Source organism: Zootoca vivipara, chromosome 5 (assembly GCF_963506605.1).
Source record: "Zootoca vivipara chromosome 5, rZooViv1.1, whole genome shotgun sequence".
NCBI classification, from domain to species: Eukaryota; Metazoa; Chordata; class Lepidosauria; order Squamata; family Lacertidae; genus Zootoca; species Zootoca vivipara.
The window spans coordinates 96,127,571-96,146,600 of record NC_083280.1 but is presented as its reverse complement, the minus strand read 5'-3'; the positions used below and the strand labels follow the sequence as shown (position 1 = coordinate 96,146,600).

Genomic DNA, 19,030 nt, shown 5'->3' with positions numbered 1-19,030 from the left:
CCACCAGTTTTCCATCTGAAAAATTAGTAGGCCTATATGCTGCTCACAACAGTTTCTTCGATTTCCAAATGTGGTCCTGGGCTCAAAAAGATTGGCAACCCCGTTCTAAAATTCTCAATCGTGCTTTCTTCTGTTCAGATTGCAATACAATAAAATGCAATATAAGAAATAAAAGAATCAATAAAGATACCCTAGCTCAGTGGGAGAACACATGCTATCCACAGAAAGTCCAGTTTCAATCCCTGGCACCTCCAGTTTAGAAACAAAATAAACAGTGCAAGGAGAAAAGAGCGTTCAGGTAGCAGATGATGCAAGACACCTCTGCCTGAGAGTCGGGAGCAGGGGCATAGCTGCCAAGTTATCCCTTTTTTACAGGGATTTTCCCTTATGCTGAATAGGCTTCCTCGCGAGAAAAGCGAAAACGTGGCAGCTATGAGCAGGGGTGCCAACTTGAATAATTTTTTGGGGGTGGGATCCAGGTAACCCCCGCCCCACATACATCAGCTTGGGGGGCAGCACCCTCAAATATTTTATTGGGGGGGCCAAATACCCCACGGCCCCTAGGAGTTGGCTCCTATGCTCTGGAGACTTACACCAGAGTAAACAATAAAGGGCTCAATGATGATTAGTCTGACTACAAACCCCTCCTCCACCTACCTACCTTCCTTCCTTCCTTCCTTCCTTCCTTCCTTCCTTCCTTCCTTCCTTCCTTCCTTCCTTCCTTCCTTCCTTCCTTCCTTCCTTTTGCTTGCTATCCTGTCATGGAAGTGGAGTTCTGGCCCTATTTGTGTCAACAAAACAGCCTGTCTTTTAAAATGTATAGTTCCCAACTCCAGGGATGTAATCTTGGAATTTGATGAGCAAAGCTAAGATCCCTCATTTTCACAGAAGACATTCTTTGAAATTAAATGAAGCAGCCGGTCCATCCAGACATCTCTATAAATCTAGGTTTGCAACATCTGCTACACCCTGTGAACTGGCAGGTCATATGGTCACTATGAATAACTCATAGTGGGTGGCCAGTCAGCCCTGTTCACTATTTTTCTCGGTTACCAAGTGTGGTTGAAGTTCAGGTTAAGACTCAGACCATTCATTTTCTGCTGATTTTATGCAATTGCTCTTTGAAGGGATACTGTTGCCTGATTATATGCTTAAATGAAGGACTAATCCCAGAATTGTGTTTGCTATGAGGTATCTGAAACGAGAACACTTGTTCTTTAACAGAAAGATTAACTGTTGTTCTAATGCACCAGGGACTGGCGAAGCCTAAAGGACCTTCAAGCAATCAATAATGTTTAATTTATTAACTACAATTTAGTCCCTCAGTTCCTCAAAGTAATTATACTTGCAGGCCCTGGGGCACTAAAAACGAACAGAGGTAAGGAAATTTCTGCATTGGTTTTTGGGCCACAGAATGAATAAAACTGCTTTCTGTCCCTGTCAACAGAGGCCTTTAACTTGTAGGTTTAAAATCCAAAAAGTATCAACTGTTAGCGCCAATAAGAGAATGCAAAAACAACCTTCAGAGGACAAAGTAAAATAAAAAAATTCCTTCAGTAGCACCTTAAAGACCAACTAAGTTTTTATTTTGGTATGAGCTTTCGTGTGCATGCTTCAGAGGACAAATTTGTCTTAGTAGCTCAGCTGGGGAGAAAAGAGTTAACCTCCCACATGCCTGCTGCAACCCTGATAATTACCACCATTTGCATGTTTTAAAACTTGCATTTAACACCCTCTCCAGTTTCTGTATTCTCAGGGGTTGCTCTCATCTCCAAACTGTGGGCTTGGGCTGGCAATATATTCTGCCTTAAGTTGGCCCTCTCACAAGTTATCCAACTTTGTAAGAAGGCTGGTGCAATTTAGCGTTGTTGCACAGCTCCAAAAGGCATAGCATTCAAGTGTGCAAGTGCATTGAAAATCCAAAATTAAAGTTTACCATTAAATTATGGAATCTCTCTAGCAACTCAAAAATACTGTTTATTTACTATTGCCTACAGTTCCATTCACAGAAAAAACCTTTTGTATTACCTTGCTTAAATCATTGTAGAGTCACTAAGGGCTGGGGTGTGTGTGTCATTTAAACCTGAAGAGTAAAATCAACTGTAAATTAGAAAATAGGGATGGATTGAAAAGACGCTTTTCTCCTTCAGATAGAGGAAACCATCTAGCCTACGAAAGATTGCTTCCAATGCTGAGAAGACAGACTCCTGATTCAAATTCCAAAGGACACATAGTCTTCTCAGGTCCCTAAATAACATCTTGCCTTTGCCAAATGTGAAGGGCTCTGATGGGGCTCTCTCTCCAGCAGTTCCTAAGGCATAATAGGATGGAAATGTAGCTCACAATTTGACTAGAGGAGCTGTTTATTTCATGTGTAGACAGCCGGCTAATTTTTTTTTATTTGTGTTCAGGGCTACCACCTCTCCTGCTACAGCTGCAGCCTTTTTTTTTTTACTTTACAGTACACATTTTGTTCTACCTAGGTTAACCTAGACTAGTTATCCCAAGCAAGTTTTGTTTTTGTATTTTTTCTTGGTGGTGAGGTGGAAGCAAACTGGATGGCCAAGAAGATCTGTCCCAATGGATCTTCCAAAAATAAGAGATAGCCTTCTGGCACCTTAAAGATTAACAAAAAAATATTTTAGCATAAGCTTTCATTGACTAGAGTCCATTTCATTGCATGCAAGTGGACACTAGTTCAACAGAACTTCTGCCACGATAAATTTGTTAGATTTTAAGGTGCCACAAAACTCTTTGTCAACAGACTAACAAACTGACCCTCTGGAAATACTCTTAGAAAACCTGAAGTTAGGTTGTGACACATAAGATCTAGGAATATACTGTATTAAACTGTCTTGAGGTATATATAATTCTTGTTAATGCTGTATCTGCATGGGCCAGAAATACTCCGCTACTCAAAGACCAAGTCACACACAGCTATTGTCTGCTGCTAACAGTTGGATTGCTGGCAAATTAAATATGTATTGCCTTGGTAAGACAAACCTGAACATGCTTGCCCTGTGTCTTGCTTTGGGGAATTGAAAACTTCCTCTAGAAATGGCTCAATTTTAGGTATGTTTTATTAGGAGCAGCTTGTATGGAAGTCTGCCATGACATTCCCTCTGCATCACTTTGTTAGAAAGGAAAGCATTAGAAGGAATGCTCCCTTCTGTAAGGCTACACATTCTGTAAGGATACAGATGAACTCTGGTTTCTTAAGGTAAAGGTAAAGGTACCCCTGACCATTAGGTCCAGTCGCGGATGACTTGGGGGTTGCCGCGCTCATCTTGCTCTATAGGCCGAGGGAGCTCACATTTGTCCGCAGACAGCTTCTGGGTGATGTGGTGAACCAGAGCAGCGTACGGAAACGACGTTTCCTTTCCAGCCACAGCGGTACCTATTTATCTACTTGCACTTGGCGTGCTTTCGCCTTTCGAACTGCTAGGTGCAAGGAACAATTGCTTATTTCTATTGATGTCCTGAAGTGAAGTAAGGAATTGCCTGCCATGCCATCTAGTGCAAGGTGCTGCCCAGGACTCTCTCCTGCTGTGAGTGCCCACAGGCCCTGTCCCTGCCTCCTTCCACCTGGTCTAGGGCGGGGCCTGGAAGGCCTCATAAAGGACTGCTGCCGCTGCTCTGCTGCTGGTGCTGCCCAGGACTCTCTCCTGCTGTGAGTGCCCACAGGCCCTGTCCCTGCCTCCTTCCACCTGGTCTAGGGCGGGGCCTGGAAGGCCTCATAAAGGACTGCTGCCGCTGCTCTGCTGCTGGTGCTGCCCAGGACTCTCTCCTGCTGTGAGTGCCCACAGGCCCTGTCCCTGCCTCTTTCCACCTGGTCTAGGGCGGGGCCTGGAAGGCCTCATAAAGGACTGCTGCCGCTGCTCTGCTGCTGGTGCTGCCCAGGACTCTCTCCTGCTGTGAGTGCCCACAGGCCCTGTCCCTGCCTCCTTCCACCTGGTCTAGGGCGGGGCCTGGAAGGCCTCATAAAGGACTGCTGCCGCTGCTCTGCTGCTGGTGCTGCCCAGGACTCTCTCCTGCTGTGAGTGCCCACAGGCCCTGTCCCTGCCTCCTTCCACCTGGTCTAGGGCGGGGCCTGGAAGGCCTCATAAAGGACTGCTGCCGCTGCTCTGCTGCTGGTGCTGCCCAGGACTCTCTCCTGCTGTGAGTGCCCACAGGCCCTGTCCCTGCCTCTTTCCACCTGGTCTAGGGCGGGGCCTGGAAGGCCTCATAAAGGACTGCTGCCGCTGCTCTGCTGCTGGTGCTGCCCAGGACTCTCTCCTGCTGTGAGTGCCCACAGGCCCTGTCCCTGCCTCTTTCCACCTGGTCTAGGGCGGGGCCTGGAAGGCCTCATAAAGGACTGCTGCCGCTGCTCTGCTGCTGGTGCTGCCCAGGACTCTCTCCTGCTGTGAGTGCCCACAGGCCCTGTCCCTGCCTCCTTCCACCTGGTCTAGGGCGGGGCCTGGAAGGCCTCATAAAGGACTGCTGCCGCTGCTCTGCTGCTGGTGCTGCCCAGGACTCTCTCCTGCTGTGAGTGCCCACAGGCCCTGTCCCTGCCTCCTTCCACCTGGTCTAGGGCGGGGCCTGGAAGGCCTCATAAAGGACTGCTGCCGCTGCTCTGCTGCTGGTGCTGCCCAGGACTCTCTCCTGCTGTGAGTGCCCACAGGCCCTGTCCCTGCCTCTTTCCACCTGGTCTAGGGCGGGGCCTGGAAGGCCTCATAAAGGACTGCTGCCGCTGCTCTGCTGCTGGTGCTGCCCAGGACTCTCTCCTGCTGTGAGTGCCCACAGGCCCTGTCCCTGCCTCCTTCCACCTGGTCTAGGGCGGGGCCTGGAAGGCCTCATAAAGGACTGCTGCCGCTGCTCTGCTGCTGGTGCTGCCCAGGACTCTCTCCTGCTGTGAGTGCCCACAGGCCCTGTCCCTGCCTCTTTCCACCTGGTCTAGGGCGGGGCCTGGAAGGCCTCATAAAGGACTGCTGCCGCTGCTCTGCTGCTGGTGCTGCCCAGGACTCTCTCCTGCTGTGAGTGCCCACAGGCCCTGTCCCTGCCTCTTTCCACCTGGTCTAGGGCGGGGCCTGGAAGGCCTCATAAAGGACTGCTGCCGCTGCTCTGCTGCTGGTGCTGCCCAGGACTCTCTCCTGCTGTGAGTGCCCACAGGCCCTGTCCCTGCCTCCTTCCACCTGGTCTAGGGCGGGGCCTGGAAGGCCTCATAAAGGACTGCTGCCGCCGCTCTGCTGCTGGTGCTGCCCAGGGGAACTTGAAACAGCACAGAGTCCTTTTTAAAATGCCTTTTAAAGAATTTTTAATGTTTTTATCTTCTTTGGGGTGGTAGGTGGGAGGGATTTTTAGTTGGGTGTGGGAATCTGTTAAATTTTAGTGTATTTGTAATTTTTATTGTTTTTGGTTTTATTGTTTTATTGTGTTTGGGGTGGTAGGTGGGAGGGATTTTTAGTTGGGGGTGGGAATCTGTTAAATTTTAGTGTATTTGTAATTTTTATTGTTTTTGGTTTTATTGTTTTATTGTCTTTTTTGTGTTCTTCTTTTGTTGAGTTCTTTGCTGTTTTTTAGAGGTTTTATTTTGTTTTTAAGGGGAGGGGTCAGGGCTGCCCGGGAGGGGGTCCCAGCAAGCAAAATGGCTGGGGCAGATTCCACAGGGGGGTGTGCACTGGAACAACCGATCTCAGTGGTCACGGGTAGGAGGAGGAGTTACGCTAAGACCAGACCATGTCATTACCGAGGAGGCAGACTTAGTCGTTGTCTGAGGACTATCCCTGCCTCCAGGTCTGGTCCTGACCGGACGGATATTGGAATCAGCAAGGGATACCCACATGACCTGAAGGTGCTGCTGTGCAATGCCAGGTCGATGATGAATAAGACCACCGCCATTCACGACCTGATTGTGGATGGAGGATTTGACCTGGCATGTGTGACAGAGACCTGGTTGGAGGAAGCCGATGGGCCCGTTCTTGGCGCTGCTTGCCCACCAGGTTTCTCTTATGCACAGCAACCCAGGCCATCTGGGCGGGGAGGGGGGGTTGCAGTGATTTTTAGGAAGTCATTAGTTTGCACCAGGCGTCCTATTGGGAAGACCCAGTTCTCTGAGTGCATGTTCTGGAAGTTGGGCAATAGAGGCAGTACAGGATTCCTTTTGGTGTACCGACCTCCCCGCTGCACCAAGGATTCCCTGCCCGAGCTGCTTCAGGTCGTGTCGGATGTGCTCCTGGAGACACCTAGCTTGGTTGTCTTAGGGGATTTTAACATCCATGCCGACACGACCTTACAAGGAGCCGCTCGGGACTTCGTGGAAAGCATGGCCACCATGGGGCTGTCCCTGAATAAGTCTGGCCCAACTCATAGCCGCGGACATGCCTTGGACTTGGTGTTTACCTCTATGGATGTTGGTGATCTGACATTAAGTAAAAGCGAAACAAAAGAAGTGCCATGGTCAGATCACTTTCTGGTGCAACTGGACTTCTCCGCAACCCTTTCCCTCTGCAGGGAGGTGGGACCGATTCGGATGGTCCGCCCCCGCTACTTAATGGATCCAATTGGCTTCCAAAGAGTGGTAGGGGATGTTTTATCCCATGTCGATGGCCTTTCAGCTGATTCCCTGGTGGCCCGCTGGAATGCGGAGTTAACCAGCGCTATTGACTGTCTGGCTCCGAAGCGCCCTCTCAGATTGCATGGAGCCCGGACAGCCCCGTGGTTTTCCCCGGCGCTGAGGGCAATGAAACAGTCGTTGAGACGGCTAGAGCGCCGGTGGCGGAAAACTCATTTTGAATCAGACCGGACACGGGCTAGAGCTCAACTTCGAGCCTACCAAGTGGCAATGGCGACGGCGAAGAGGACCTTCTTCACCGTCTCCATCGCATCTGCAGAAAACAGCAGGAGGAGACTCTTCCAGGTGTTTCGCAATTTAGCGGAACCACCTGCTCCATCCGGGCCCAGTACGGGCCACATGATCTCCTGCAATGATTTTGCAAAGTTTTTTGCAGATAAAGTCGCTCAGATTCGGGAAGAGGTAGACTCCACCGTGGGAGCAGGGCCGGGGCGGGGGAGTGCTAGAGTCCTGTCTAGTCAAGTTTTGTGGGATCAATTTCAATCTGTTACCTCCGAGGATGTGGACAGGCTGCTTAGACGAATGAAACCAACCACCTGTCTCCTTGATCCTTGCCCATCCTGGCTTATAAAAGCTAGCCAGGAAGGGCTGGGCGATGGGCTTCGCGGGTTGGTAAATGCTTCTCTCCATGAGGGAGCCTTCCCAGACCCGCTGAAAGAGGCGGTTATTAAACCGCTTCTTAAAAAACCATCTTTAGATCCGGCCAATATGGCCAACTATCGCCCAGTCTCAAATCTTCCATTCTTGGGCAAGGTGATTGAGCGAGTGGTTGCGGAACAACTCCAGGCACGCCTGGAAGAAGCGGACCATTTGGATCCCTTCCAGTCAGGATTCAGGCCTCATCATGGGACTGAAACTGCCTTGGTCGCACTGGTCGATGATCTCCGGCGGGCTAGGGACAAAGGTAAGAGCTGTTTCCTTGTTCTGCTGGATCTCTCAGCGGCTTTTGACACCATCGACCATAACATCCTTCTGGACCGTCTAGAGGGCTTGGGAGCTGGGGGCACTGTCATGCAGTGGTTCCGCTCCTTCCTCCTGGGCCGTGTTCAGAAAGTGGTGGTGGGGGATGAGTGTTCAGACCCCTGGGCGCTCACTTGTGGGGTGCCTCAGGGTTCTGTCCTCTCCCCCATGCTTTTTAACATCTATATGCAGCCACTGGGAGAGATCATCAGGGGGTTTGGGCTGGGTGTCCATCAGTATGCTGATGATACCCAGCTCTACCTCTCTTTTAAATCAGAACCAGTGAAGGCGGTGAAGGTCCTGTGTGAGTGCTTGGAGGCGGTTGGAGGATGGATGGCGGCTAACAGATTGAGATTGAATCCTGACAAGACAGAAGTACTGTTTGTGGGGGACAGGAGCTGGGCGGGTGTGGAGGACTCCCTGGTCCTGAATGGGGTAACTGTGCCCCTGAAAGACCAGGTGCGCAGCCTGGGAGTCATTTTAGACTCACAGCTGTCCATGGAGGCACAGGTCAACTCCGTGTCCAGGGCAGCTGTTTATCAGCTCCATCTGGTACGCAGGCTGAGTCCCTACCTGCCCACTGACTGTCTCTCCAGAGTGGTGCATGCTCTAGTTATCTCTCGCTTGGACTACTGCAATGCGCTCTACGTGGGGCTACCTTTGAAGGTGACCCGGAAACTACAACTAATCCAGAATGCGGCAGCTAGACTGGTGACTGGGAGCGGCCGCCGAGATCACATAACACCGGTCCTAAAAGACCTACATTGGCTCCCAGTACGTTTCCGAGCACAATTCAAAGTGTTGGTGTTGACCTTTAAAGCCCTAAACGGCCTCGGTCCGGTATACCTGAAGGAGCGTCTCCACCCCCATCGTTCTGCCCGGACACTGAGGTCCAGCTCCGAGGGCCTTCTGGCGGTTCCCTCATTACGAGAAGCCAAGTTACAGGGAACCAGGCAGAGGGCCTTCTCGGTAGTGGCACCCACCCTGTGGAATGCCCTCCCACTAGAGGTCAAAGAGAACAATTACCAGACCTTTAGAAGGCATCTCAAGGCAGCCCTGTTTAGGGAAGCTTTTAATGTTTGATGGATTTCTGTATTTTAGAATTTCTGGTTTTTTTTTGGAAGCCGCCCAGAGTGGCTGGGGGAACCCGGCCAGATGGGCGGGGTATAAATAATAAATTATTATTATTATTATTATTATTATTATTTAAATTTAGAAACAATGTCTTGCTTTTTATTTATTTAGGTCTGGGGGAATTGAAATAGGCTTCTGTAATCACACTGATTACACACACACACACAGTTCAAAAAGACTGAAACAGAGTGTTAGCCTCTTATGGGAGTTTGCGGGACAGTGCAACTAGGGGATTGTTAATTTCAGTTCCTCTCAGGTGAGAGCAGGAGCGGGAGTTTGTGTAGGTATAGGGTGGGCCCATGAGGAGGAGAGTTGAGAGTGAGAGTTAAGGTGGGACACAAGCAGTCAGTGGGGTGGGGCCAGGTGGTGATGATGTGGTGATGGAAAGGGGTCTTACATAAAGGTTGAAAGGGGGCCATAGAGCCGGACGTTTCCTTTCCCACCTGTTCCATTCTGGTATTGGAGCTCAGCTGGGGAGAAAAAGGAGTCATTGAAGTGTCAGGATCATGTATGAATCAGTCCCAGGGTAGGTTTGCAGGAAGGTAAGATACCGGAGGGATTAAGCTTCAGCACCCATTTGCTTCTAAAATTGGATGTATTTTTAAAAACAAGGATTGCTGCTAACAGCTTGGTTAAACTGGAGGGACTTGCCACTAGAGGGGGCTGTAATACATTCTTTGACAACTCGTTAGACAAGAATATGACCTTTGCCCAGAGATGTCCCCACAGCCACAACTCTGCCACAGTTTCATGATGTCTAAACTGGCCAAGCACACAGGAAGATGTGTCTTTAAATCTTAAGTTAAAATAGGTGCCCCTCTATATAATGTGAACTGGATGTCCTACCCCCCCCCCCCCAAAAAAGAAAAAAAGCTGGAGTGCAAAGCTGTGACTTGTTTGGCGTTTAGAATATTTGTCTTTCTATGCTTGTTTTATAAGTCAAGAGTAATAATGATCTTACTGTTGCAGAATTTCATGATGCTTTTGACTCGTTAGCCAAGTATCTGAACTCCTAGTAGTAAATATAGATTCTTAACATCAGTCTTCCATTTGAGATGAATCTTAATTTATATCACAGAATAATAGAATCATCATACCTTTCAAATTTTAAAAGCATGATGGTGATGTGTTGGTGATATTTAACTTCAGTGAGAATTTTGAAGTTGACCCATCCATCACATAATGATTTGATATTTGTGAAGTTGTAAGCTATTTTTAAGTATGCGGACTTGCCCAGTTTTTTTGGGGGGGGGAGGGGTGTTAAAAGAAAAAAGATGCAGGCTAAAATATGATTGAGAACAAAATACGGTTGAGCAAAAAAGAATAAACCAAGCTCTAAAACTTGATTGAGAACTGATAGTTGTTGGTTAAGGATAGAACCAATTTAGCAGTTAAATGATGTGCTATGGACTTTTGGCTCAAGAGACCCTGGATTATATAATTTTGCTAACAGAAAGCATAACTTTAGAGAGGGCATAAGTGGAAAAAGTCTAAAGGCAAAACTTACTAATTTCTGCAATGGAACTTGATGCAGATCTGTCATTCAAGTTTTTGTTCATACTTGTATCTCTTCTCTCTTCCCACTCAAAGCACTCAATAAAATGTACTAAGAAGAAGAGGAGGAGGAGGAGGAGGAGGAGTTTGGATTTGATATCCCGCTTTATCACTATCCTAAGGAGTCTCAAAGTGGCTATCATAATGCAATAATAGGCTGTCAGGGTTTAAGATCTATCTCATTTAATTTTGATTTCTTATAGTTATGATAATTGTAAATTCCTGCAGGTGTGTGTGTGTATGTACCTATATTGTGGTTTCTGTATGTGAGCATTTGCTGACATACGGTAGGTCTCCTGTTATCTTTGCCTTTCTCTTTCTTCTTATCACTTCTAGCACTGACATTTAAATTGTCAGCTTCTTGAGACAGAGGTGTTTTGATTCTCTTACATGTACTGTACAGTGTTGGTTCCATGTCCCCTTTTGTATAAAGATAGGCAACATTACGCTAATTTAAACAGTTTTTTTAAAAAATCTTTGAGATTTGAAGAAAAATCAGTTTTAAAAAGTTAAGAAAGTAAAAGTCAGAGGTTGCTTTGTGCCTAACCCCAAGTGACCTTATTTCAAGTTTTCTTTCTGTGTGTTCCAAAGGAGCAATGTTCCCAGGCCCTTCTAGCAACTCTGGTTGCCAGCTGGCTCCGTCCCTTCCAAGCGGATACTCCTTTGCTATTTCCAGGGCCTGGCAAACGACACTTCCATTTGCAACGGGCTGCCTTTTAGTAATATCTGTTTAACTATATTTTAATATGTAATAGTATGTTTATAAGCCAGCTTGTAAACAACTGAAGAAATTGAGAACTTGTAAGTCTTGCCCAAAGTGTCCTGTATGCTATGTTTAGACCTTTATAGACTGGAATTCTTTTATTATTCTTATTTAAATTTACTGGCCTTCTTCTTTTGGAGGCGTAGCTACAAACTTGACTAATATTTTGTTGAAAATCAATAGTTTTCTTTAACTGAAAATAATCCCGGGGTGAAGATTTACATAGCTTGCATTACTAGCATACTTGATGCATTTTCATTACTGTTCAAAAATTGGCTTTTACAATATCGCTGCTGAAGCAGACATACGGTAAAAGGGAATGGGTGTGAGTGCCTGCGGAATTTGAAGGGAGTGGCTTATATTCAGGTATTGTCTTTTTTTTTCTTTTCCCCTAGCGTGCCTGTAGCTAGAAATGCTGTGGATCTCAGGGGCATGCTGAAATGTTAGATTGTTTTGAAGTATAACAGTTGAATTCATTCTGCAGTGCCAATTAATCCTCCCCCTTTGTCATGCTAAAAATTAAAATGGAGTTGTTTATGCATCAGCTTTATTCAGTATAGAGGACCATATAGGTAACAAAGCTCTATTTTTATTTTATTTTATTTTTGAACCCCTTTTCACCCCTCTCTGCAAAGTTCTCCTTCCCTCCCAGTTGCAGTGGGGAAGTCTTGTGATTGCCTTCATTATCCTATAGCAGTGGTGGCAAACCTATGGCATGTGTGCCAGAGCCAGCACTCAGAGCCCTCTCTGTGGGCACGCACGCAGTCGCCCCACCGTACTGGAGGTGGGAGGAGGAGGGCTCACGCACGCGTCCAAAGCCTGCAGCCCTAGTACCGTAGCTTTGTGCCGGGGGGGGGTAGGGGAAGAGTGAGGAGGAGAGGAGGGCTGGGTTAGGGTTAGGGTAAGGAGAGGGGGGTGTCGCCGCCGTGGAAGCGGCAGCCTCCCCTGACAAAGGGAGGCAACTTGAGTGCCAAAATAATAATAATGATCCAAGACGGGAGGTGATCTGGTGTGGGAATTTGAAGCCGGGCAGGGACTCAAAGGGGTCGAGGTGTAGGCGAGGGCATTAAGAGCAACTGGTGGGCAACGCTGGGGTGTGAGGGATGGGTGTCCTCTCTGGAGGGTTGTTTCCCATTATAAAGAGTATCTGAGGGGTGGATCAACAGGACTTTAGCCAGCCGACTTCCTTTGGGACTGATAGGGGTGCATGTAAACACACTTGTGCAGGTTGCATTTTGCAATAAACAGGTGCTTAATTGTTGGCAGGCAGAAGGGTGACCCTTTTCTAGTCATGTGGTTTGTGTTTATCCTTTTATCTTGTGAATGTATATGTTTACATATGGAATAAGTATTGGAAGGGAGGAGGGATATTGGTTTGTTCTAGTTTTCATTATGTATTTTGTTTTGTTTTTTTATCTCGTATTTTTATGCTGCGAACTGCCCTGAGATGTGCACATGAAGGGCGGTATGCAAATTCAATAAATGAGTAAATAGAAGGGGTGTGTGTGGCTTAAGAAAGAAAGGAACTGAATGGAGAAAAAAAGGACTGACTTATTCCATAAAATTATGTATCAATTATCAAAGATAGTTTAATGAAGAATGTAATGCAATAACTTTCATGAAGGAAATTATTTATTACAACAGCTGTCATAAAGAAGAAATGTGAAACACACAGAAAAATATACGGGTGAAATTGCCATGTTGGCATTTTGCGATAAATAAGTGGGTTATGGGTTGCAGTTTGGGTCTCTAAAAGGTTTGCCACCACTGTCCTATAGCATTCGTCTAGTTAGTGTGTTGAGACCCACAGCCTGGGTCACATACCCATTGAAGGTGGATTGTAGACCGCCACTATTTTTCTTTTGGGTGGCTTTTTTCTCTTTTAGGGAGGAAGGAGAAGACTGGAGAGTGAAGAGTAGGCAAAAGAGAGAGCATGGGAAACCAGATTGGAAAAAGGCCATCTTGTAAGAGATACATTTAAAAGTCGCCCCCATGTTTCAGGCTGTTGATGAACATAGGCCCTGGGTTTGAAAAACTTAAGATGATTGGCAGCAAAGCCTGGGTGGATGTTGCTATTGCCCGTAGCTGCACTGCCATCTCCCAGCACCATGACGGAGGGTTCATGGCCCTTTGAATGAGGCAGTGGGGACATCCTGCTGCAGGTGTGGAAGGCTTTCATCCCTGCCATCAGGCTGTCTGTCTGTAGCAGAGCTGCAAAAAAGGGAGGGAGGGAGAGGTGAGAAGCAGGGGGACCAAGCAGCACTGGGAAGGGAAGGCCATTTTGCAGCTGCAAGGCACCCAGATGCTGCTTGTCCTTCACCCCCCAGAGGTATGTTCACCTGGCAGGGAATCCACTCCTTTCCCATTTAAGATGTAAGAATTATAAGTCTGTGTTCTTGCATTTCATGTCCCTGTGATATCACTGTTAAAGGTAAAGGTAAAGGGACCCCTGACCATTAGGTCCAGTCGTGACCGACTCTGGGGTTGCGCGCTCATCTCGCTTTATTGGCCGAGGGTCATGTGGCCAGCATGACAAAGCCACTTCTGGCAAACCAGAGCAGCACATGGAAACGCCGTTTACCTTCCCGCTGTAGCGGTTCCTATTTATCTACTTGGATTTTGATGTGCTTTCGAACTGCTAGGTTGGCAGGAGCTGGGACCAAGCAACGGGAGCTCACCCCGTCACAGGGATTCGAACCGCCGACCTTCTGATCGGCAAGCCCTAGGCTCAGTGGTTTAACCACAGCGCCACCTGGGTCCTGATATCACTGTTAGAGAGAGAATATTTCTCTCTCTCTAACTTGATAGCCATGTGCCTGCCTCCTTCAGATAACATTCCATGCATCTGATTAGGTGGACTTGAGTCCATTAAAGCTTATAAAATGACCACTTTATAGTCTTTCAGGTGCCAGAAGACTTTGCTGTAACAGACTAACATAGTTACCACTCTAGAAATTATTCTAAATAGGTGGAGATCTAGTAATTTGTGAATAGCAAGCTTATAGATTGTGAAGATGTTTAGCATCGTTGATCCTATACATGTTTCCTCAGAGTAAGTCCCCTAGATTTAAATTGCAATTAGTTCCAACCACATGTGCATAGCTCTGCAACACTAGAATCATAGAATCATAGAGTTGGAAGAGACCACAAGGGCCATTCAGTCCAACCCCCTGCCAAGCAGGAAACACCATCAAAGCATTCTTGACATATGCCTGTCAAGCCTCTGCTTAAAGACCTCCAAAGAAGGAGACTCCACCACACTCCTTGGTAGCAAATTCCACTGCCGAACAGCTCTTACTGTCAGGAAGTTCTTCCTAATGTTTAGGTGGAATCTGCTTTCAATATGCTGCTGGACTAGATTATTGTAGATTTCTTTGGAAAGCTTTGACTGGGCAAGTAAATGTTTCTTTTCCCCTTCAGCTTTTCGCTGTAGCCTCCAGTTTCTTGGAAACATTGCAACTGGAAACAAAGATTCTCAGCACAGGATTTGGACTCTTGCTTTCCCTTCACTTTTCTTGTAAGCATCTTTACAATAATCAACAAATGAAATATTATATGCTTGTATTTTAATTTTAAGGTGCCTTATTTACCATCCCTAAAATGTATTTTTGCGGAATGAGCGAGCAGTACTTTATTTGTGTATGCTAATCACAGGAATCAGGTTAACTGGGGGGGGGGGGACTTGTTCTAAATTTGACCATAGATTGGGTTGGTTTTTGACATAGACTGCAAGATTACCAGTATGCTTAATATGCTTATCGTTTTGTGCTAAATCATATGCAGGTAGGTACAATGGGTTTTAATTCATTAATGCTTGCCTAAGTACAAGTTTATCTTGACTAAAATATCACAGTTTACATAAAAAAATTTGAGTTATGAATTTAGAACAGGAACTTGAAATTCTTTACAGCTAGGTTTTAATAGGACTGCTATGGATTTCAAGAAAACCTGGTCAGTTGATTAATTGTTGATTAAAGCTGCATAAATTTGGATATGAATTGCATATGAATAACTCAGTATATGAATAACTTTCCATGTTCTTAGATGATTTACATATTCCTGTAGGCACCATTTTAGATAAAACATTTCCTCTTGCATGTGAGAGAAGAATAAATGGCTATATTAATATTGTACTGGCCAACTCATTTTTTGTCAGTTATGGTATTAAAATAGTTATATTTTTAAAAAATTGCTGCCTGATATTAATTTGGGGCCTACTTTTAGTTAATTACACTGTATCAAATAAATGTTGCAACTCAACTTTTTAGTCTAACGTCACTACTAAGAGGAAACAAAAAAAAATTCCTTCCAGTAGCACCTTAGAGACCAACTAAGTTTGTCATAGGTATGAGCTTTCGTGTGCATGCACGTTGTATCTGAAGAAGTGTGCATGCACACGAAAGCTCATACCTATGACAAACTTAAGGTAAAGGTAAAGGGACCCCTGACCATTAGGTCCAGTCGTGACCGACTCTGGGGTTGCGCGCTCATCTCGCATTATTGGCCAAGGGAGCCGGCGTATAGCTTCCAGGTCATGTGGCCAGCATGACAAAGCCGCTTCTGGCAAACCAGAGCAGCACATGGAAACGCCGTTTACCTTCCCGCTGTAGCGGTTCCTATTTATCTACTTGCATTTTGACATGTTTTCGAACTGCTAGGTTGGCAGGAGCTGGGACCAAGCAACGGGAGCTCACCCCATTGCAGGGATTCGAACCGCCGACCTTCTGATCAGCAAGCCCTAGGCTCAGTGGTTTAACCACAGCGCCACCTGGGTCCCTATGACAAACTTAGTTGGTCTCTAAGGTGCTACTGGAAGGATTTTTTTTTATTTTTTGTTTTGATTACGTCAGACCAACATGGCTACCTACCTGTAACAACCTCTAAGAGGAATCGCTAAATTCAAATAAATTGTTTCAGAAATGTGTAGTAGTATTTGAAACCTTAAACTCCTTTCTCAATGAAAAGCTAATGACTTTGTATTACACTGTTTAGAATTTGCAAACTACTTTTTAAATTGCCCATTGCAACATTGTCATGAGGCAACAAAGTTTTTGAACAAAGTTTGACAGAGTTTGGGGGGATTTAAATAGAAAAATCTCCATTTAAAAATCTCTACTTGGCCATAAAGAAGTTTTACCTCTAACCTGCTTCCCAAAACTGTAAGGGCAAGGTAGCAAACAATGAAGTAAAAAACACTGTACACAGCATCACAATTTAAGCATTTCTAGTTACCATTCCATTCATATAAACATATGCGCTTAACTTTGTATGAATTCCCTCTCTGTTTCCAAAGAGTGTCAAAGCAACTGGTATTAAAAGGATGAAACAATAATACAGCTTCAGTGCTTGCTTGCTTCAGTAGCAATTAGCATAACCAGACAAGAACCAATCCCAACCTTTCTAGTTCCAGGTAAATTTTTGGATGGATGGATGTGTAGGTGAAAACACTTCTGTATAAACAGGCCTTTGGCTGATTTACATTCTATGGCTTTTTTAATGTGTTTGTGGGAGCGGGAGTTATTGGTTTGTTTTTGTTTTAAGTATTTTGTGTTCTTATTTTGTATTTTTATGTTGTGAACCACCCAGTGGTATTCAGATGGTATATTATTATTATTATTATTATTATTATTATTATTATTATTATTATTATTTTATGCATTACACATTGAGGGATTAATTGGGGATATCGCATTAAAATAAAATAACCCCCAAAGTCCCTTCCAACATTCTTAGATTCAATAAATACCCAGCACCGTTTGAAGAGTTGGGCGCATGACACATTGGCTAAACTATCCAGAACAATAAATATTCCTGCTTTTTTGTTTTGTTTTTGAGGAATTGCTTGAATCATCAAGATGAGAAAATGGTTGCCTATTGCTGTATGGTTCTTTTCACTTGTCTTAACCCTGAGAGGACAAGAGAACTACAGGAAGAAAACAACTTGAACGTTGCCCTTGCTGTTCTGCGGGCTTCCAGAAAGTACCCGGAATCGGAATGGGCGTATGTATACTAATCTGATCTCATTTTTTGACAGAGTTACAAGCCTGGTAGATGAAAGGAATGCTGTGGATATAGCCTATCTTGATTTCAGCAAGGCCTTTGACAAGGTGCCCCATGATATTCTTGTAAAGAAGCTGGTAAAATGCGGGCTAGACAATGCTACCATTCAGTGGATTTGTAACTGGCTTACTGACCGAACCCAAAGGGTGCTCATCAATGGCTCCTTCTCATCCTGGAGAGTAGTGACTAGTGGGGTGCCACAGGGTTCTGTCTTGGGCCCAGTCATATTCAACATCTTTATTAATGACTTGGATGATGGGCTTGAGGGCATCCTGAGCAAGTTTGCAGATGACACCAAAGTCAGAGCCAGACAGTCAATAGCCCTGGTTAACTCCACATTCCAATGGGCCACCAGGGAATCGGCTGAAAGGCCATCAACATGGGATAAAGCATCCCCTACCACTCTCTGGAAACTATTTGGATCCATTAAGTGGGGGGGGGGGGCATCTGAATCAGTCCCACCTCCCTGCAGAGGGGAAGGGTCGAGGAGAAGTCCAGTTGCACCAGGTAGTGATCTGATCATGGCACTTCTTTAGTTTCACTTTTACATAGTGTCAGATCACAAACATCCATAGAGGTAAACACCAGGTCCAAGGCATTTCTGCGGCTATGAGTTGGGCCAGACCTATTCAGGGACAGCCCCATGGAGGCCATGCTTTCCATGAAGTCCCGAGCAGCCCCTTGTAAGGTCGTGTCAGCATGGATGTTAAAGTCCCCCAGGACAACCAAACTAGGTGTGTCCAGGAGAACATCCGCCACGACCTGAAGCAGCTCGGGCAGGGAATCCTTGGTGCAGCGGGGAGGTCGGTACACCAGAAGGAATCCTGTACTGCCCCTATTGCCCAACTTCCAGAACATGCACTCAGAGAACTGGGTCTTCCCAATAGGACGCCTGGTGCAAACTAATGACTTCCTAAAAATCACTGCAACCCCCCCTCCCTGCCCACAAGGCCTGGGTTGCTGTGTGTAAGAGAAACCTGGTGGACAAGCGGAACGGACAACGCCGTTTACCTTCCCGCTGGAGCAGTACCTATTTATTTACTTGCACTTTGATGTGCTTTCAAACTGCTAGGTGGGCAGGAGCAGGGACCGAGAAACGGGAGCTCACCCTGTCGCAGGGATTCGAACCGGCGGCCTTCTGATGGACAAGCCCTAGGCTCTGTGGTTTAATCCACATTGCCACCCGCGTCCTAGTAAAGGGGATAGTATTGTGCTAAATATACCAATGGGTGATTAATTATAAGGCAGCTTCTCTAATCCTTATATTGTAATGATTAGCATAGGCTATCATCATAATAAAAAAAATAGAGCAAGGATCTTGTGGGGATGTATTGCATTGCTGACTGAGAGTGTGAGTTCTGTGCAATACATGTTGTGCCAAATCATAGATACATAGTCTGTGTATATATATATGTATCCGTCTTCTTCTACCCTGTTTATTATCCCATTCCTGTAATCATTACTGTGGTTATCTACTCATATGTTTTCTTGGGTAGAGGGAGAGGAGATAGCAGAAATAAGATGGGAATGTCATGAACTGCAGTGTAAACTGATCCAACTGCTTCTCTGAGTTGCATTTCTTCCTTCCCCCTCCAATATATATATATAAAAACACTTCTTTACACGCAAGCAGATGAAAAGTCATGCCTTAGGCACTGGAAAAATTAAAAGTCTTCAAGAAGTCAGATAATTTTTTTCTATTTTGGTTTGCTCTAATCAACAGCAGAGAAGAGCCTTGTGTCTTTTGAAAGCTACTGCCTGTAAAAGGGAAAAGAAAGGACACCATATGTTATCTATTTTAAACATTGAACCTGCAAACACATACTGTATATCTGGGATAGGGAAAAGTGCTTCAAAGATGCATTATAATTTATCCTAACCAATTCCAGTATATATTCCAAAAGCTAATTTAGAAAAACTATGGATATTCAATTACAGACTAGATTTAG

At 45.7% G+C, this 19,030-nt stretch overlaps 1 protein-coding gene across 1 annotated transcript in view; it reads left to right on the top strand.

The window, feature by feature from the left end:
- ATXN10 (ataxin 10) overlaps positions 1–19,030 on the top strand; it is a 69,946-nt gene that overhangs the window by 13,163 nt on the left and 37,753 nt on the right. Inside the window, exons 4-5 of the mRNA XM_035137735.2 lie at positions 14,442–14,538; positions 16,857–17,021. Of these exons, the coding sequence (XP_034993626.2) occupies positions 14,442–14,538; positions 16,857–17,021 (262 nt within the window). The remainder of the gene's footprint in view (positions 1–14,441; positions 14,539–16,856; positions 17,022–19,030) is intronic.